Source organism: Ascaphus truei, chromosome 5 (genome assembly GCF_040206685.1).
Source record: "Ascaphus truei isolate aAscTru1 chromosome 5, aAscTru1.hap1, whole genome shotgun sequence".
NCBI lineage: Eukaryota > Metazoa > Chordata > Amphibia > Anura > Ascaphidae > Ascaphus > Ascaphus truei.
Genome location: NC_134487.1, coordinates 64,490,816 through 64,512,895, shown reverse-complemented (window position 1 = coordinate 64,512,895; position 22,080 = coordinate 64,490,816). Strand labels below are relative to the sequence as shown.

General features: G+C 39.0%; 1 protein-coding gene across 2 annotated transcripts in view; it reads left to right on the top strand.

The window, feature by feature from the left end:
- Positions 1–529: 529 nt before the first annotated feature.
- Positions 530–22,080, top strand: part of KCND2 (potassium voltage-gated channel subfamily D member 2) — a 388,447-nt gene continuing 366,896 nt past the window's right edge. The window contains exons 1-2 of one of the 2 annotated variants that reach the window (XM_075599948.1): positions 530–1,372; positions 2,000–3,159. In XM_075599948.1, coding sequence (XP_075456063.1) covers positions 2,048–3,159 — 1,112 coding nt within the window. In that variant the 5' untranslated portion in view covers positions 530–1,372; positions 2,000–2,047. Of the gene's footprint in view, positions 3,160–22,080 lie in introns of both variants that reach the window. The other variant, XM_075599949.1, reaches the window with a different exon arrangement.

The window sequence follows — 22,080 nt, the reverse complement described above, 5'->3', positions numbered from 1 at the left end:
ACCAATTGAAAGTGTTACTAAGTACTAAACTGTTTTAGTCTAACATTGAGTAGGCTGTAGTAAAGAATGTTCGGATTTGGAAGATGTCCATATTGCTGATCCAGAACTGAATAATGAGAGAATGCTAATTTCAATTCCTGTTTCGGAAAGGTTTCTTTGTTAAATGCTGACAGATATCATTTGTTCTAAACGTTTTACTTTTAGAAAGTTACAAAAATAAAATATATTAGTTCTTAAAATACTGGCCTTGCCATAAATTATGTAGATTTATGTGTATTTTATCCGTTGTACAGTACAAAGCTGATTGCTTAGTTAAGTGCTGTTGGCAAATTAATAAACAGATGGATTATTTAGGTGGTAAACACCGTGCAAATCTCGCAATTCAAAATGGAAATGACATGCCACGGTGTGAACAATATAAGGACAATAGTTATTCTCCTTTCCCCCAAGAGCCATAGCCAAAGACATAGCTAGTTGTTTATATGCTGCAAAGGACACTTTCTGAAACACTATTGGCTTTCTCTTGTAATCAGTGAGAAGAAGAGGCAGTTCTTTTGCATCATTGCTCCATCTAGCGGTTTCCTTCCCAGAACGAAGAAGGTTTCAAAACGCTTTCAACCTGCTGCCAGCCCGTGCATTGAAACACACAGTACATTGCGAAATGCAACAAATGACACAGTAAATACGGCAACAACAACGAGGCACTGCGACTGAAAACAGGACCTTGATTCCCTCCTATTTCTAGCATATGTATTGGACATCTTGAAACTTCGATTTAGTCATTGTACACGAGGGAAATACCTTTGCAAAGCATGAAAAATACAGCATGAGAAGTAAAGAGGATCACGAGGACCCGGTGCTTCAGGTTCACAGATGCAGCTTGGTTAATACAATTGTCGTGTTTTATCAACCTTCTCGTCAGTGGGTGTTCTCCCTAACACCATACCCTGGCTAGGGGTGGGGAGATTTTCCCTTGGATCCCAGAAAGCTGCAGTCTTTCCCCCCAGCTCCCGGCTCTGCAGTGCATGATGTACCGCCCGCTGGACTGGAAGGAGGGAGAATCCCTGCTGCGCCCCCAGCCTTCTCCAGTGCCAGATCCCTCCCGAGTGCACTGAACTGGCTTAACCCCCGGGACTCAGGTTCCACAGCTCTGCGCCGGAGCCTCTTCCTGGAAAGAGCTGTTAACTTGCCTGGAGTGCTGGCGTTTTCTTTTGTACTTGTTGCTGCGCCTCTCTCCAGCTTTATACATGGGGGATTTCACCCAGTGACTGTGAATCTGACACAAGCGGCTATTACTTTTTTTTTCTGTGTGTGTGTGCTAAGGATTGATTAGCAGGGGCTTGATGTGACTGTACTGCAGCCCTGCAGACAGGTATGTAAGATACTTGCTGACTCGGAAAACGATCTCAATAAACTGCATTTGTTGCATTGTGAGCTAATAAGCGAAGTCTGCTGGTACCCGGCAGTCATGCTAGTGTTTAGATTCAAATAATAGGAGATCGCTTATTAAATAAGGAACAGAAATGGGGTACATCAGGTTACCGGGAAGACTAGCTGTGATTTTGTGAGATATGCAAGACTGTGATGGATCTCCTGTTGTAAAGAGAAGGCACATGCATGTGGTGTGGTGTGGTGTGGTGTGGTTGGCAATGTCAGATTCAGGCGACAAGACACTGAGACGGGGGATAGCTAACTGAAAACTGCATACAGACAGAGCTCAGTCATCATCTCTACCTGCTGCTGATAGAGCTCTCGGGGGTACAAGTAAGCCATCAACACAGGGTATCTTCCTTCAGCTCCCTATGATGAACACAGTGTGAAGACAGCTCTCTTTTGAAGCATGTGGGTGCTGGTGGGGGACTGTGACCTGCAGACACCTCTCTGAATAAACTGTGAATCTGCAAGAGGTGGTCAGTTTTGCTGGTAAAGTTTTATTTTATTTTTTAATTGTCAAGTTGGACCTTAAACTTACTTATCCCTTTTCTACTTGCTGTTTTAGTTCCTTGTCAAATTTCTGAATTAAAAGGTGAGGAAAACCCCTGTGAACATGGCAGCTAGTGTGGCAGCCTGGCTGCCCTTTGCCCGGGCGGCTGCCATTGGCTGGATGCCAGTGGCCACAGGCCCCTTGCCACCACCTCCCCATGGGGAGAGGAAAAGGTCTCAAGACACCCTAATTGTGCTAAACGTCAGTGGCACCCGCTTCCAAACCTGGCGAAACACATTAGAGCGCTATCCAGACACTCTATTGGGCAGTACTGAACGGGATTTCTTCTACAATCAGGAGACTGGAGAGTATTTCTTCGACAGGGACCCAGACATTTTCCGCCACATCCTCAACTTTTACCGCACTGGTCGGCTGCACTACCCACGGCACGAGTGCATCGCTGCCTATGACGAGGAGCTTGCTTTCTTTGGCATTATGGCAGAGATTGTTGGTGACTGCTGCTATGAGGAGTACAAGGACCGGCACAGGGAGAATGCAGAGAGACTGCAGGATGATGCTGATGATAACCCAACGGATGGGCCAGTTCCCACCATGTCTGTTCGTGAGAAGCTATGGCGAGCCTTCGAGAACCCACACACCAGCACACTGGCCCTAGTCTTCTACTATGTAACTGGCTTCTTCATTGCTGTCTCTGTTATGGCAAATGTGGTGGAGACAGTACCATGTGGCTTAAGCCCAGGTTCCATGCGCGAGTTGCCCTGTGGTGAGCGTTACGTTATGGCCTTCTTCTGCCTGGATACAGCATGTGTCCTGATCTTCACTGTGGAGTACCTACTGCGCCTGGTGGCTGCACCCAGTCGTTACCGGTTTGTTCGGAGTGTAATGAGTATCATTGATGTAGTGGCAATCATGCCCTACTACATTGCCCTTGTGATGACAAACAATGAGGACGTTAGCGGCGCCTTTGTCACTTTACGGGTGTTCAGAGTATTCCGGATCTTTAAGTTCTCCCGACATTCACAGGGCCTGCGGATCCTGGGCTACACACTAAAGAGCTGCGCCTCAGAGCTGGGCTTCCTGCTCTTCTCCCTCACCATGGCCATCATCATCTTTGCCACTGTCATGTTTTATGCAGAGAAAGGCTCGATGAACAACAAGTTCACCAGTATACCCGCTGCCTTCTGGTACACCATCGTCACCATGACAACACTGGGGTGAGTCTCACTTTGTGTCCTGTCAAATGGTAACCATGAGGCTTTTGGTAATCAGGTGCAGCAAGCTCAAGCTTACTGCTGGTGGTATCCAGTTCTCTGTTAGCTTAATGCTGTATGCTCCAAATGCTATTGGAGTTGGAGATATACAAATAAGGTTAAATTAGACAATTAATATCCACATACACATATACATATACACATATTCTGTATGAAAAAAAATCTAAAGTGATCAAATAGTAACAGGGACAAACTCAGACAGTTTTTCATTTCAGATCTTATTTACGTTGGAGGGAACTGGTCCCCCCACCCCTCCTGATATTTAGGAAATAGCTGGTAAAGTACATTGTCTGTAAAGGGTCAGTCCAGACCCTGGGGTCTGTTCAGGTCCAAATATAAATGGTTCAATAACTGCAGGCCTGGGGGCCTGCAGAATGTTAGTTGATTTGGTTTGGAAGCATCTTGAATAACTAATTTTAGTATTACAGATGTGTTGAAGCTTCATAAAGCTAGAACTCCTCAGGAATTACAGGTTAGGCCCATACGCTTTTAAAGTCAGTTCAGTGGTTTATATTCTAAGATGCTATATTTGCCTGGAACATGTCTGGCAGAGTAAGTGGCACTGCAGCTTTAAGCATTAATTGGGTTAATATATAGCTTTGAAAAGCTACTGTTAAAGGGTTTGTGTTTTGAAGCCAATCTTCAAATAGTTCCCTTTGAAGCCACATTAAAAAAATATAATAAATATGCAAACGTATTGTATGAAATTATGCATGACGGTTTTTAGGCATATGTACAATCAATTTACATTTCAATAGTCTGATTGACTATAGACCTAGGAAACCTTTCTTCTTGGTGTGAGGGAGACCTGTTCTGGTTGTTGGCAAAGTGTATGTCCTTATATGACCTTTACACCTCTCAGTTTTGAGCACAAATTCTGTCACTTTCTCATTTGATTGTTTTAGTGCTTTTAGGTCTCATTAATCTCTTAATCCCCCCTTCATATTTCCTTTTAACACATTTGCTGTATATTCTATAGCCTGCATTTTCTGTGTTCTCTGAGTTTTGGTAAACAGAACATTGACTTTTTGCTTTATAAAAGGAAAAACATTTCAACTTTCATATTTCATCAGTTTTGTTCGTTTACATGTTATAGTTTATACCAAATTAGGTCATGCCCTCTGCTTCCCTCCTTCTTGACCATGTTTTAAGAATTTCCTCCTTTTTGCATTCTGGTGTTATTTTTAAGAATGTTTAAGAATGTTTCGTCTACTTTTATACCTCTGTGAAACTTTGATTTCAGCAGTCTTCAGAGTAAAGTATGTCGTAAAAGTCCAAATAACATAGGCAATGACTAAGGCCTTATTCAATATGCTCTTAAGTAGTTCCTAAGTGCTGGAGAAGAGATCAGGTCTATCCATATACATTAAATAGGACTAAAATCTACTCTGGCACGTGGAAGTCATTTTACAATAAATTGAATTAGGGCCTAAGAAAAAAGAGAAATATAAGGTTAAATGAGTGGTTAAAATATAATAGTTTGTGTAGCAGAGAAAGCCATGCAATAAGAGACTGAAGTTAATCTATATGTTGAGATCTATTTTTGTTGTATTTAATAGTTAAATAATTTTGTAAAATGACCAATACCAATATCTGTTTTTTAAAAAGGGAAACATAATGCAAACTGGCAGTTTTTCTATAATAAGTTTCACTATTTTGTCCTATTGTCAGTGTTGTTCAATGCTAATTTTTTTTACTATCATTTACATGATTGGTGATTTATTCTTGATATCAATTAAAAATGTAACTTGAAGAAGAAGTTTTGAAAGTTGCATGTGAGAAGAGCAGGTATGTATTAGACGTTTTTACATTGGAATAAAAGCAAAGACGATGATTAAAATTAAGTAAAACGTGGGTCAGTGTTACACAGGTTGCTCAGATGTCACAAGTTATACATGATACACGACCATTTAATCAAGATAGAATAAGTAACAAACAATTGCAGTGTTGCTGTGTTAACATCTATTGACTTGTGCTGCTTTTAATGACCCTACAGTAGCTACACATTTTAAAGTTGTAAATATTTGTATATGTTCGGTGCTAAACAGGAAAAATGGATGAAGGTAAAAGCTTGTTTACAATGTTTATACATTAGTAGTTTTACTGTTATATTATGTATCTTGTCTTTTTACTGATGTTCCGTAGCGACATACTTTTAAAACTGTTCAGTTTCTGTCCATGGTGCTGAATGTAAACTGTATATTTTGCAATGTTTGTAATTATTGTATGTACATGTTTATTTATATTGCACCACCTACGTACACAGCATTTTACAGAGTTACAATAACGACAGTACAGGGAGATAATATACAAAGTTACACAAGTGTGTTTAACAAGAAACTAAAAGGAATTAGGTAGTCCCTGTTCTACAAATGCTAAATTCATGCAACCAGGAGAGAATCCCGTTTATACATCATTCAAATTGCTACATTTTAGACAATAATATTGTAAAATATGCAAAAGAAAATAATCTTCATACAGTAATAACACCTCACCAATACATGCAAAAGCCTTCACAACAACATAATACAACCTCTAGATATTACTCTGTATATGTTGCACTTTTACTTTATTTCCAAATTATAGTAAATGTAAAATGCCCACTCTTTGCCTTCTTTTAACTTGTGCTCAAAGTTTCCTAACTAAAGACTCAGAGGTAAAGGTTCTCATCAATTCCAAAATTTCCATCCTCTCATTGCCATCCAATTGCCACCAAGAGAAGGCTTTTTTAATACCTCATATAGGATGTCCTTTAACTTAATCAAATGGTGCTAAATAAAGGAAAATGCAGCTTTCATATATTTCTTTCTATTCATTTATAATTAATGACGTAATCAAAACTCCTTCTGGATAATTACTGTTTTTGGAGAAGGGAGAAATGGTAAAGCACGATGTCATAATCTGTGCACGGTGATTACACAGCATTCAGTTTAAATTCTCTATTGATTATCAGTTGCCATTCTCTATTACATTTTGTTTGGTTTACAATGGATTAGCAGGAATGTTGCAATGTTGAAAACAGATGTTTTTAAATAAAATCTCCCAGTATTTCAATAGAGCCTACACAGTGCTATTAATGGTGTGTTCTTTTTCGTCCAAACAACCCAATTTCCATTAGTAACCAGTTCAGTTGTGAGATGTCTGTAAACTTTGTATTTATATTTTCAGGCCTTAGATAGGTGTTCCTATTCTGTGGTATCTCCCTAGTTGCCCAACCTGTTCTTGTACAAACTTAACTGAGGGTTAACTTTGTGATCTGATAATTGCTATCTATGTTATTGCCTCTCAATGGATGTTCATACTTTGGGACAGGTTAGTCTTCATACCACTTATGCACACCTCATTTAATTCTCACATTAATCTGCATCATTTTGACTTGTAATTAGTTTCTGAGAATACTTTGATGATAAGTTTAAAGCTCATCTTTTGTTAAACGTTACTATTATATGATTGTTAAGAAATTAAATCAATTGATATTATACATTGAGTATACATAGAAGAAGGTCCATTGGTCTATCATGTATTGTATGAATTAAATTAACACCTCATAATTGTATTCACCTAACTGATGTCCAATGCTGGTATAATTAACACTTTTGGGATCATCTATAACCTTCTATGACTAGCTTGTACCATGCACGCAATGCCTTCTAAGGAGAGAGAGAGAGAGAGGGAGAGAGAGAGAGAGAGAGAGAGAGAGAGAGAGAGAGAGAGAGAGAGAGAGAGAGAGAGAGAGAGAGAGAGTACGTTACCATCCAGCAGGGTTGTTTTCACACCCCAGAGAAGAAGATCCGTGGGATCGAAACATCAGATTTTTGCAGCTGTTACAATACAATTCTTTGTACACTTACCTCTGAGTGCTGTCTCTCTTTGCTGTTCCGCTGCCCTTCTGGATGGTAATGCACTCTTTACATTATTTATGGGACTAGCACTAGGCTTATTTGGATTCGAACGTATGAGTGCTTGCTGTTTTCCTTTCCCATATATATATATATATATATATATATATTATATATATGCTCCTAAGTATTTGCTCCTAAGTATTGCTCCTAGAGCTTCTATGCTCCTAAGTATTTTATTTTTTAAATATGAATAGACGATATAGATATATATATATATATATATATATATATATATATATATATATATATATATATATATATATATATATATATATCTATATCGTCTATTCATATTTAAAAAATAAAATACTTAGGAGCATAGAGAAAAGTTAGGAGCCAGCACTTTGTTAGGTACCGTGGTGGGAGGGATTAGAGGGGGATGAGTTACTATATGCCTTCCTCCCTCCCCCCTGACCCTCTTTCACACACTGACACTCTCATAGACACACTCTCTTTCACAGAAACAAAGACTGACATTCTCTCACACACAGACACACACACACCACCCTCTTCCCCCTGCTACAGTGTGCATAATTGGCAGAGGTGGGCAGAGTATTGGAGAGCAACAACTAGCTCCACCCACAGCCCTCCGACAGCCCTCGTGTGGCCTCTCTCTCCTACTCTCTGATTACCCTTGTCCTATCCCTGTCCCCTGCTCTCACTGAGAAGCAAGATGATGACTTTACCAGTCAATCACCACCGGTGCTGGTCCCAGCTCGCCAGATCCAGCTTTGATGTGGCAGCAGTGATTGACAGGTCAGCCATCACTGCGCATAATACAGGCACCAGGGGGGGGAATTTTAGGTGACCAGGCACCCAGGATCTATCTCTATCTCTATATCTATCTATCTATCTATCTATCTATCTATCTATCTATCTATCTATCTATGTGTGTATATATATATATATATATATATATATATATGTATTATATATATATATATAAGTATATAATGTAGAAATGACCTAGGCACATAAGAAAGAGAGAGGGGGACACACACATAGAGTAGTATGTCTGTAAAAATAAACATGTGAGTGCTAACTAATGCACTTACACATAAATGAGGATATTAGAACATTCATCCAATCGTTTGGATCAGGAACACTGCGGAGAATATTATTCTTAGATGGATCTTTATAACCCTACAGTGTTAATCCTGGATCTTCAACTGTTTGCACTTATAGATATCCCCATCTTTATGGATTCTCCAAAGGGGTCGTGGAACTTGGCGGCAAAGATTAGGGAAAGTATTGTCACAACGGTTAGCACCTCTCTTTAAAATATTAGACTGTATTTCCCTATATATATATATATATATATCTCCTGTCTGTATGTTCAGTTTTCCTTAAATAAAGTCCGGACATCAATCGTTTTGGAGATGTAATCAGTATACATCGCGTTTAGTTGGAGACAACTGTAGACAGACCTTAGTGTTGCTATTCACACCTGAATTAAATAGGATATGCCAGACAGATTTCTGATTTGTGTGTTTGAAATTCATCGCCTATCCACCAGATGGCACAGTGAATGTGTTAAGATAGTTAGTCTATGTAGAGTCCTGTAAGTCTCAAGCAGGTGCAAGACTGATCCAGAAATATACTGCAATTCATTACAATTTCTCATTGTTTTATGGCCTTGACCATTCAAGAAGGGAAGAAAATCAGGGCTTCACGGATTTGCTCAATAAACTAATTTATTGCCAATAGACTTAACGTTTCGACCACACAGGCCTTTCTCAAAAGCAGAAATGGCATTAGTGTGCAGCAATTTATTATTCTTTTTTTCCATTCAAGACCTTATCAAAATTTGTTTTGTTTAATATTTTGTTGCAAAACGTAAAAGTTCAATGTCTTCATCTTATAGTTATACTTTCTGGTCACTCACTCCTGAGTCACTCACTATCTAGTCTGATAGATACTGTGCTCTGCATGAAATATTATCACGTTGAGTAAAAATTTACATTGAAATGTTTCCTGCTTATTTCCCCTCACATAACTGTACAGTGAGTTGGTGTGTAAATAGATATACTGCACTCTGTGTGTACTGCACACATATATATGTTAGTTTATTGCATTGCCTGTGCTCCACTTTTTTTTTGATGTTACGGTTAATGGATCACGCTGTGCTTAGCCTCCGCAGTGTCACCTTCCGTGATGCCTACAGTACTTTAACCTCTGCATACTATATACACAATTAAATGACATCCTCAAACCACCAACCCCCATTGCCAGCAAGCCAAACTCCCTCCCCTGTTCCTTAAGAGATCAGAATGTAAGGTTTGTCACAGTGCATACTTTGCACGCACACATGCGCATTATTAAGTAACATTCTGCAACTGACCTCTTCACCAAGACAGGATTAGCTTCCGAAACAAGATAACAATTCAATTGCAAAGTGAAACAAATTAGGAGAGAATTTTACATGGCTTTATTTCTCACAACAGTACTGTAGGATGAAGAAGTGAATCTCACTGTACTGCATGGTACATGCTAACAAGTAGCAAAGTGTTTAAAAAAGCAGTGCACAGCGAGGAGAAAGGGTCAGGAAAGAAACTTACTTTATTAGAACAAGGTTAAAAAGTAGGAGGAACACAGCTCTCCTACTCATTTCGTGCGGTAAGTACTTTATCAAGGAGTAAAGGTGTCATCTTCCCTAAGCACTTTTAAACTATAAAGCACAGCTGTATTTTTGTTTCAAACATGTAGTGACGTCACGGCGTGTGCTCGCACTCTGAGCGCATGCGTGTGCCCTCTGACATCACAAGTCCCCAGCGTCAACCTAACTGGGCTCCAAGATACTAAAAAGTATGCGAAGCATCCTCCCCTACCTACACCACCACTGACAGTCCCAGCGTCCAACACAGTAATGAGGCAGCATCAGTTCACTCACAGGGATGCTCACGCATGCGCCGACACACAGCCCCAGTGGAACACCACACAACCGGCAGGGAGCGGTATATGACTGGACAAGAGAACACACATAATACTACAATCATTAAAACAAATGGACTGGTAATACTGCTATAAAAGTGTAGACATTAAACTTTCTTTCCGGGAAAATATAAGTTGAGTTACACAAACACTGCTATATGAAACTGGCAAAAGGTATCTCCTATTAATCATACAAGTCATTCACCTTTTTACAAAACTGGGGCTATTTAACACTCCAATTAATATTATATACCTTATATTAATTCATATAAACTCCTAACAAATGCCATCCTTTTCTTGTGTGACTATAAAGAAACCAAGGGAGATTGCCAGATCTAAAGGGGAGCAAAAAGACACAAATCCATCTGAAAATCAAATAGAATTATTAGTAACCATTATTTGTTTTCATTGTTGGATATCTTGAAACATATAGAGTAAGTGTTTTGAAAGAATACTTTAAAGATCAATACAAACATTAATAGCCACTATTTGTTTTCATTGGCTAGATTTCCTAAAACACATCAGTGTTTAGAATGGATACATAATGTATCAAATATCATTTTAGTTACAAAAAAACCCTAAACAATTGTGAATCTAAGGCCTAGAGAATCCTAGATTAATTTCATACCAAGAACTGGCTTAAATTCCGATCTACATTAATACCTTCTGGAACCGCAGTTCTTAAGGTGAAAATCCAAAAGGATTCTCTTCGGTCCAGTACATTGATTTTATTACCCCCCCCCCCTCTCATTCTTCATACTGCACCGACACACTTTATTAGAGCAAATACCCAGTTTGTACCTGGCAGATACCTGGAATGCGCCGCTCCTCACCTCTTGCAAGCCCCGTTGCGTTTGCCTTCCCAGCCTGGGTTCATGCCTGGCTGACGGGCGGCTGATCTGTTAAATGATAATGATTAGGATTTAATAGGCTGCAATGCTTCGCGTGTCTACCAGATGGCATAAATTCATGAATTGTAATGCAGTATATATATATATATACTGTGCAGTATTGCAGCCAGCGGGAATAAAATGCTTCAATCCCTGCCTGGAAAATACCTCAATGCACTCGGGCAGAAAACAGTCACAAACCTCAATACACCCGGGTATACCCGAATTCGTGGGACTAGCCGAGCTCGAATAAAGTGTGTCGCCAGTGTAGAAACAATTTCAATACCCATAAATGAAAAGTTTTTGACGCCACCCTGTTTACATTCAGAAAAATGCTTTGACACTGGGTGTGACAAGTCATTTCACTTAATAAGTCTCAAATGCTCCATTATTCTTACTTTTAAACTTCTCGTTGTTCTCCCAACGTATCATTTACCACATCCACACGACAGTAAATAAATAACGTATTCACTGGTACAGTTAATAAAATTATTAACAATAAACTTCTTGTTGGGGATGTGGGAAAAGAAACATGTGGAGGGCTTAATAAAGGAGCAGGCATTGTAGGCACCACACCTATATGAACCTTTGGTCAAAAAAGTGGTTGTTTTCTCAATTGGAGTACTCTCTACACTAGGTTCTATGAATGAAGCAATGTTTTTTGCACATCTATAGACAAATTTGGGTCCTGAATCTACAGATTTGCTCACATTGTGATCCATTTGAAGTAGGTCCCAATGTTTAAATCTTATGGATTTAACTTGATTGTTGCACCTATAGTATTGTGAGATGAATAAAGGAACTTCATTTGCTGTGTGATCTCCCTTATTATCTTTAAATTTCTTTCTTTTCATTCTTGTTTTTGTATATGGGTCAGGGATTAAAGTATGTAAATCTATTTTGCAAACGTCATCCAGTGCTTCCTGAAGATCTTCCTCTTTCTAACCCCTCTCTTGGAAGCGCCCACTCAGCGCCTCAGATTGATGTATAAAATCTTGTGAAGTGGAGCAATTCATCCTCAATCTTAAATATTGTCCCTGGCGATACCCTTGATTACAGCTTTGGGGTGACAGCTGTCTGCACTTAGGAATGTATTTCTAGAGTTCGGTATACGGAAAACATCTGTTTGAATATTCTTCCCTATATCAATGTATAATAGAAGGTCCAGATAGTGTATGTGATGAAAATTAAAATTGTGAGTGAATATTAAATTGTAAGTATTATCATTAATATAATCAATAAAAAATAATAATGTGTCTGTGTCTCTAACCCAAATAATAATTAAATCATCTATAAACCTTTTATAAAAATTATATTGTGTCTAAAGGGATTGGTGCTCCCAAAAATAAATTCAGATTCCCACCAACCCATAAACAAATTTGCATAAGAGGGGGCAAAACTTGTCCCCATTGCAGTGCCTCTTTGCTGTAAGCAAAATTTGTGATCAAACAAAAAATAATTGTGCGTGTGTAAAACTAATTTAAAACTCAAGTAGCCCTTGCCAAGCCCTTGTCATCATGTTACATTCCTTACACATACAGCATAGCCCTTGTCCTCATGTAACATGCAGTACAGTGAGTGTCACTCAACCTAGCCCTTGTCAGCATGTAACATGCAGTACAGTGAGTGTCACTCAACCTAGCCCTTGTCAGCATGTACTGTAACATGCATAATATATATATATATATATACACACACACACACACACACACACACACACACACACACACACACACACACACACACACACACACACACACACACACACACACACACACACACACACACACACACACACACACAGAGTAAATAGATACTGCATGGACACTAAGATTTAATCTCATAATCTCATAATAGTCTCTGGTTTGGGGAGACATACTGTTGTATACAGTCATACTGTAGTTTATCTAGTTCTTTGCAAAACAGAATTTTTATATATACTTAAAGTATCTCTGCCCTAATGAGGCCATGTTATAGTGAGCTGGCCAATATTAAAAGGAACTGTTACAGGGAGTTGAACAGGGTTGTTGCATTTAGTACTTGGCTAATACTCCCTCCTTTTCTGTATTCTTAGAAAACCAAGAAATGAGGCACACAGTGTGCACACATATCATCTTGAGAGTCAATTATATTACATATTAGAACAATCTAGAGAAGAAAATTATATGGCTTAAATTGTGCAAGTCAGCATCTGTCTGCAAATGATTTTACTGATGTTCAATGTGTAAACTGTGACAGTTTGTCATGACCAGTGTTCTTGGCTGGATTCCAAGGTTTAGCAGTTAAAATAGCAACTTAAACTTGATGTGAGTTTTTCAGTAGAAAACAGTTCAGTTTTCAACAATAATTATTTTTTAAAGTTTGCTAAGTTTTGCAGAGACTGTATATAGATAAGATGTGTCAAGGTGTAACAATAATACTTTTATCACCACTAACATCTCTTCTAATCATATGCAGTACATTTCATACTTCATAAATATCTGCAATGCTCACTGACATCCTTGGTTAAATAGGGTTATGAAAACAACTTTCCTAGCACGCTCAGAGCAAGTCAAACATATCTTTTACTGGTAACCTTTTTGTATCTGATATAAAGATTAACAGACACTGTAGGGCACATTTAAAAGCTTTGTGTACGCAAAATTCATACATTTTACACAAACATTTTACACAAATTAAGCAGCCAAAGACTGCTCAAGAATGCTCTCGCTGCTCCAAACATCTTAGATGGGAGGCCATACCGGCTAGTATGATAGTATTACAAGAGGATGTTAAGGTACACTTAACATCCCAAACCAGACACCATTCCTAAATTCAATATAATTAGCATCAATCTATTGTGTAGGTCCTCAGAAGGTCGGTAATTTTTACCTAATAACGTTCCGTTCCAGAAATTGGGAATTGCGTTATTTTTTTTATTATTATTAATGGGTATCCTCAAAGCTAATGAGATGCAAAACTAATGTCTGTTAGCAAAATGACAATTGTAATGTTACCTGGATCATCATCATTTATTTTTTAAGTAAATACAGGCCTCCACTTAAGGGAGCATCACAATGCTTTACAGTCAGTTTGCTAACAACTACAATTAAATACAGTTCTTTTGTTACACAAGAGTCAGGCAGGAAAACACAGAGTTATAATAATAAATGGTTGCATTAAGTGAACACAGGTTTTACATTCAGTTTACAGACATTTCATGGACAGTATAAATAAAGATATGCATACTTACATACATACAGATGCAGCCACGAGTATCCAAACACTTGCTTTGGAAAATCTGGGGCAATCTCCCAGTAATGCTGCAACATTTCTGTGAGATTTCTGCAGCCAGACTAATTGCCCATCGGATTAACACAGCAGGGGTTCTTGCAGTCCCATTCAGTTTGAATAGGACTGCCAGGGATCCCCGCTGTGTTAATCCGATGGGCCATTAGTCTGGCTGCAGAAATCTCACAGAAATGTTGCAGCATTACTGGGAGATTGCCCCCGATTTTCCAAGGCAAGTGTTCGGATACACGTGGCTGCATCTGTACATACATATTGTGAAAGTTGTAAAAATGTTACAAAAAACATTTTAGTTATCAAATGAGTTTATTCAGAGTGTACACGGTGGAGACAGCTTCAAAACAAAAAGCTCTCTCCCAGATAATACAGTATGAGATACATTTATACCCTAAAAACTAAAGCTCCACCCCTTTATGGGAGGGCTTGCGCGTCACTAAATATGACATCATTTTGTAGTACATAACAATACTAAAACTGATGTAAGTTTGTAATACATAACAAATGATGTAAGTGCTTCAACTAAAATGACATAATCTTGTAATACATAACAAAAAATGGAATGATACATACATTCTTTAAGGGGTTGAATGTGAGAAATTATTTCTATCTCTGAGTCCACCAGACACTCGAATGCTGAGAAGTCGGTTCTAATTCTGATCTCACTTCTCAAGACTTTACCTGGCACTTAAATGTGAGAAATCTGCTCTAATTCTAATCTCACTCCTCAAGGCTGTATGCCCCCTCCCTCCTTCTGCAGCTTGGCTGGCCAGAGCTGGTAAACACTGAGAGCGAAACATCTTTTAACCCACTATAACTTTCATGCAGCTTTCATATAGACTGAAGACAAAATGTATGACACAAACACAGCACATTACAACATACCTGACAGACAAGGACTAGAACAATAACAAGATGGCTGACAAAAATAGTCAGACAAAATGGCTGCTTTGACCCTAATGCTGTTTACGTCAGACTCCTTAATGTCTCAACTTCATCAGTATGACATACATACCATCTGAGATATGATTATGGGCAAATGTAACATTTACAGACAGGATTTAAATTATGTTATTAGAGACCCTGCCTCAAGGAGTTTATAATCTATAGACAGGGTACATTGACAACATTTAGTACAGGGAATTAGAGGGTTAGTATATTTCAGAATGCAATAGAGCTACTGTAATATTACCAAATTTCTGCAAAAGTCAGAATACAGTGACACCCTTTGGCTGCCCTTCAGCAGCCGCCATAGTCTAATGCCTTTGTGGCGACTCAGGTATTATGTCCCAGACATTCTTTGGTAGAAATCGGGGATTATCGTAGCGTTGAGACGCATTAAAACATATACTGCACATGTGCATTGGCAAAGAATGTTAGCGCATGTTATTTAGTGACGTGTTACATATTAGCATGCCTTTAACACCGTGCTCATGTGCATGTTAAAATTTCAAATAAATACACATGCCCAGTGGCAAACCTCAGCCATTTTTGACTACTACACAGTAGAGACAACTGAGCAACCTTCTATTGATATCAAGAGATGGGGTCCCTGCACAGCACTCCCACTCAAAGAGTGGAAGTCTCTTGATATCTGTATGCGCATGTATTTCATGGACTCTGGACGTCTATAATGATTTTGATCAGCTGTGCCCTTCACCATTTCTAGTGCTTCTGGATGCTCATATTATCGATAAGGACATTTTCTGTTCGTGTGGCTGAGTATCCATGTATATATATATATATATATATATATATATATATATATATGCAAATATAGCTGTATGCTCATCTGCATGTCTTAAGCAGGTCTGCAACCCCGCCTTTCCCCATTATCACCCAGCATACAGCACTTCCACTGCAGCAAGGGATTCTGGGAAATGACATGCAAATGAGCACACAGTGTCACTTTTTGCCTCAATAACCATTTTTAACATGGTTCCCTATATATATATATTTATTAAGCAGTTTTTGGGGACTTTGTGTGTGTTTTTAGCTAGTGTCTTTTTTAAATGTGTTTAATAAACTGTTACTTTTAGTCATCCCGAGTGCTCCCTATGGGACTTCTTTTTTGCTTGTTGTGATTATCTATCTATCTATCTATCTATCTATCTATCTATCTATCTATCTATCTATCTATCTATCTATCTATCTATCTATAGATGTAGAGGTATCTGTACCGTGTTAGCGGAGCTTAATTATCAAAAACGAATAGACAATACCATTCTGTGGCTAACGGAATGCTTTTATTTGTGCGAGTTTTCGAGATACACTAATCTCTTCATACGGCGGTGTTACAATGGATAAAGCAGGAAAGGTTTTTACTTAAAAACAGTGCATCCTGGAATGTTATCTGTGACTGAAATCTATCCCTCCCCTCTGTGCAATATGCGATTTATGACTTAAGCTGTTAAATGGTCCCTGAATGTTAGTGATGTAAGTGTGTGTGTATGTATGTGTTTTTGCATGTGTGTATGTATGTGTGTGTATGTGTGTAAATATAAATGTATAAAGTGCCCACAGTGTATGCAGCGCTTTACAAAAGGTGTGTGTAGAGTGGGAGTGTATACCAATGGTGTGGGTAGGTGTAGAAATGTAAGAGGGTGCTGCATTACTATTTATGTGTGTGGATACTCGGTGGTCCCTATTGGTATATAGGGATATAATTACATTGTATACATTTGTATGTGTAAATTACAGCTGTGTGTGCATTCATATAGCGCAGTATGTATAGTCATGGCCATTAGCACTTAAGGAAAGAGAGTTGTCTTGTTTTAGGGTAGTGACTCATGAAACTGCGGTCTCGGTTTAGGCTACGCTAAGTGTCCCGAACAGTTGCATAAATTTGTATTCATGCAACCGTCTCTCTTTCAGTGCTCTGATATTACCTTTGAGTATGGCCATATTCAGATCGTTCATCTTATGGCCAGAGTCAGAGAAATGTTCGCCGACAAGACTTGTTCTGTGTGTGATGCTGGGGCGATGCAGAATTGTTCTCTTGTTTAGCCCCTGTCCCGTCTCACCTATGTAGTAGCAGCCCCCTGGGCATTTCATGCACATGATGAGGTACACGACATTGCTGGAGGAACGGGTGAACCTTCCTTTGATTTTGTACTCCAGATTCCTGTGTGGAGCAATGCGCAAGTTTTGCATCTTGCGTCCTTGCATGGTTGTGACGATCGTGAGGGTTTGGCCCAGGATTAACGGGGTTATCCCCCCAATTGGCCCCCTCTAACCTCGCCAGGGAGACAAGGGGTTAACTGGGCCGAGGTCCAGAAAGGTGATTTAACCCTTGTTATAACATGAAAATGCTTATTATCCTGTGTAAATATATTGTTGCTGGATCAGTATCTGCATAACCCACCCACTGGGACTTAAGGGGTTAATCTTATATGCAGTGCTGAATAAACAGTTACCTGAAAACGGGTAATTTGGGAACGGAGGGCGCCAGCACCCTGATTTTTGGGGTGCCGCCTCAGCGTAAAACCCCAAGGACACCCCTATTAAAAACATAACTTTGTCATAAGAGGGACATATATTTTTGATAAAGTGCCTTTTTGCAGTTTTGAAATGCATACCAGAACCAAATGTTGCCTCTGCCTGCCCTTTGTAATGCAAGATTCCTCTCTGGAAGCGCATATCAAAAGGGAGGTGTGAATGGGCCAGCTGGATGCTAGAATTTAGCCCTGCTTCAAAGGGGTATTATTATGCGAGACCCAGGAAGCAGCAAAAGGTAACTGCCCTAATTGTTTATGCGGGAGGCAGGCACAAGGAATGGTTAAGTGTTTGTTCTTCACACTTACAATGGAAGCCAAAAGCCTGCTTCAAAGGGGTTTATTGATGGGGGCCACCCAAGCAGGATATCTGAATGGGTGTCCTTATTAAATATAAGAATATTATGAGATGTCCTTGGCTGAAAATGATAAGAATTACATATTTGTATCCGTGGGATTTAGCATATCTTTTGGGGTCTAAACACTGTATATGTAACCGCTAAGAAATGCCAGATATTAATATCTCTATTAATTTTCAGATTACACTGTAATGTTTGGTCTCTCTGCGAGCGTCAGGTGTGACGGAATGTATTAATATATCTCACCTGCCTGTATGTATTACTGAACTCAAGTTAGGGAGTGATTTGCAGTAAATATGAAATTTTGGTTGAGTTCTGAAAGACTGCAACCCCCCCCCCCCTGTTATGATAATGAGCAGGGACAAGGATGGTTTTGTAAACGTGGTAACTCACACTTACACACCAAGGTTTCCTGCAGGAGTGAACATGACAAATGTCCTCCCTGCTTCTAAGGGTTTATTGATGGGGGGGCTACCCCAAGTTGGAGGTCCAAAATGAGCTTCAAAAGCTTCAAAGGGACTTTTGCTAGACGGCACGGCGCCGTATCTGGGAAAGAGGGGGTTAAAATGATATATAAGTCAGTACCACCTTTTACCCATTGTTCTTCATGCAAATGTTCTTCATGCAAATGTTCTTCATGATCTTCATGTCTGCATGTCATCAGGCATAACTTTGTATAACTTTGTATAACTTTGCCTGTCTTGCTGTGATGTCAACTTAAATATATGGGAGAAGTGGCCCAGTCTGTATCCTGATGGCCTTCTGTCCTAATCTTTAAGTAAGTGTCTATATTTTGCTGTTATTTGTATAATCTGTTGTGTTCACCTTTATCAAGGAATAAATTATATTTTATCATATCTAAGTCTCGTCCCAGTTCAAACCCAGGTATATATATATTTATATATAGTTTTGGTGTAAATTACAGCCTGTCATAAGCTACAGTGACAATGGTCTTGTCCCCCATTCAGTACAGTTGAATACTTTACTCCTCACCATAGTTTTCTTGATATTATGAGGTTGTCTGTATGATTATAAGGATGTTTCAGGGAAGACCTGTTGCAGTCTTGTATCTTCCTGGTTTAATCACGATAGGGATACCCTGTATCTTTGTGGTGAATGGGTTGTAGTTCCCTGGCGATCTTGCATAGAGCTTCTAGGGGTGGGTTATATGTGACAACCAAAAGTACCCTGTTGCTCTTCTCTTTCTGTCTGTATTCAAGGAGCTAATTTCTTGGTATTCTGGTGGCTTTGTGGATTTGCTGGTCTACAATTCTGTGGTTTTATCCATGGTTTTTCAAATCCGATCTCAAGGCTGTAATCCGCGGTCCTCTGTCTGCTGTGTCAGAGCAAATCCGGTTATATCGTATTGCTTGACTGTAGATGGTTGCATGCTTAGTGTGTGTGGGTTGGAAGCTGTTGTCCCTCAAATAACTGGCCTCTGTCTGTAGGTTTGCCGTATACTGTACATAAGTCTGTAGTTGGTTGTTCTTTATAGTAATGGTGGTGTCTAAGAAATATTCTTTGTTAGGGGAATTCGATGAGTTTGAGGTTGGTGGTCGGGTGGAACATATTGAAATTGTCATGGAACTGTATGAGGTCCTGTTCACCAACGGTCCAAATCAGGAGGATGTCATCGATGTACCGAAGGTAAGGGGTTTCAAGTGACAGGTGGAAAGAATTTCACTTTCCTGTTTTATGCAGAACAGATTGGCATACTGTGGTGCCATCTGAGTGCCCATAGAGGTGCCCATAGAGGTATGTGTCATTTTCAAATATGAAGTAGTTATGTGTCAGAATAAATTCGATGCATTTAGTCACTGTCTCTGTGAGTGGCTCCTGTGGTCCCAGAAAGTATCTGCAGGCTGAAATCCCATCTTTGTGTAAAGTGATTCGACATCCATGGTTGCTAGTAGTGTTCCTGTTGGGAGAGGGCCAAGGGTTTGTTTAGTTTGTTTAGCAGGTCGGTGGTGTCCTGGATATAGCTGAGTGTGTTCCTGACAAGTGGTTTTAGAATGCTTTCCACCCAGCCAGAAATATTCTCAGTCAGTGTGCCAGATCCAGAGATAATACGGCGCCCAGGGTTACCCTCTTTGTGAATTTTAGGGAGCATGTAGAATGTGCGGCTTACTATCGGCCCTCGGGACACGGGAACTTAAACAGACATTTGACGTGTCAGCCAGTGCTGCTACTGGTAGCCCCATTACCGGTAAGTATCTCAGGAAGCAGGGGTCCCTGCAAGCTGAAAGGTAGTGTGGTTCAGCTCTGGAGACCTCCTGCTTCCCACCTAATCCAAAAAATAAACAACTGGAAATGCCACTTTAAGCCAAGTTGTAAACATACATATTGTAGAGTTATACAAACAGCAAAGGGTTAATCCACTTCAAAGGACATAGAGATAAAAGTATCTCATAAATGAGTATTGCAATCAAATTAATCATGTTTCAGGTATCAACCCAACTTTGGATACAGATTGGGTAATGAACCATGGCGTTGAAATAATAGCAATTAGGCATCGTCTTGAGTTCTTAACCTTTTTTTGATGGCGACACCTTTATCCAATATTCTGAAAATGTTTCTTTATTTTAAATTAGGTGTAGTATTTTTGTATTCTTCTAAATGTTTTGTTGCTCTATATATTTTCAGAACACATTTGGCTTTGTGCAAAGACACACAATGGTATCACAACACCCTGGTTGCAAGTCACTGCTCTAGATAGAAGTTCTACCCTGAGAAAGAACACCTAGCAAGTAGATATATTCTCTCTAAATATATATTTTTCATATACAGTATATATAATAGGGTCTAATACATTTTGTGCAGCATATTGTGGAGAGGAATGCTATTTCTTAAGAGACCATACTGAAATAGAAAGTAGAAAGCCACTTTTAGAATGTTCGAATAGCATATGAGCCTCTGCTGATTGTTTTATGCTCAATAAACTCTCATTTTGCACTGCAAAGTAAACAAGAATGTCAATAATAAGCTAATTACTTTTATTCTAGACTCCTCACCATAATATAAAATGATTGGTGCAAAAGTTATACACTTTGTTCAGCATAACATTGTCTTTACATGTAGAAATAAAATGCATTTGATGCAAGAATAAATATAGTTAATAATAGAGATGGGCGAAATTTTGGGGTCAAATGTGGATGCGCAGCGAATCGTCTGGTTCCTTTGGCCCATGGATTTTAGCGTTTCGCAGTTTGTGGATTTGTTATTATTATTACTAATACACCCTGTGGATTCCGCAGTTCATTGACTAATTTGTAGATTCCAATCCTCGGATTCAGCAATCCATTATTGCTGAATCCGCGGATTGGATTCTACAAATCCGTCCACGATTGTATCCAATGGCAGTTTTTGCTGAATCCACGCGGATTAAAACTGACCAAATCTGTTTCTGGATTTTACAGCGCGAAACAGAATTTGGGGGAAAAATTCGAGAAAATCCAGGAAACGATTTGGGCGGATCCACCCATCTCTAGTTGATAAATACTTCTAAACAGTATTAGTGAATTATTTTTATTTAATTCCTAAATATTGCTAAATGTATGCATTTTCCTCTTCCCTTTATTTTAATGTGTTCATACCAGTGGGAGGTGTTATCATTGAGTATATATAATAATACAGTTTACAACAGAGCTGCAAAAAGTATTTTCCATGTATTTTTCTGTACATAGACAACAAATTTAACATATTCTTCAGATTATTTTTGCTTTATGTGCTGTTTAGGCAGAATGGTTTGAGTGTCAATGCTACTATGCTTCATGGAACATGATCGTTACAGAATGCAATTAGTAACAAAGATCTTAGAGAAAACAATATAAACAATGCGTAAGCACTTTCAAGGTAATGCTACATAAATGTTCCCATCTGAAAATTACAGTTAGTGAAGATAAAAGGAATTGCATAATCTGTCCAATGGATTTGTAAAAATTATATTTCTAATGACGTCTGTCATGTACTCCTATTGTTACTCAAAGAATTCTAAAATCACTGA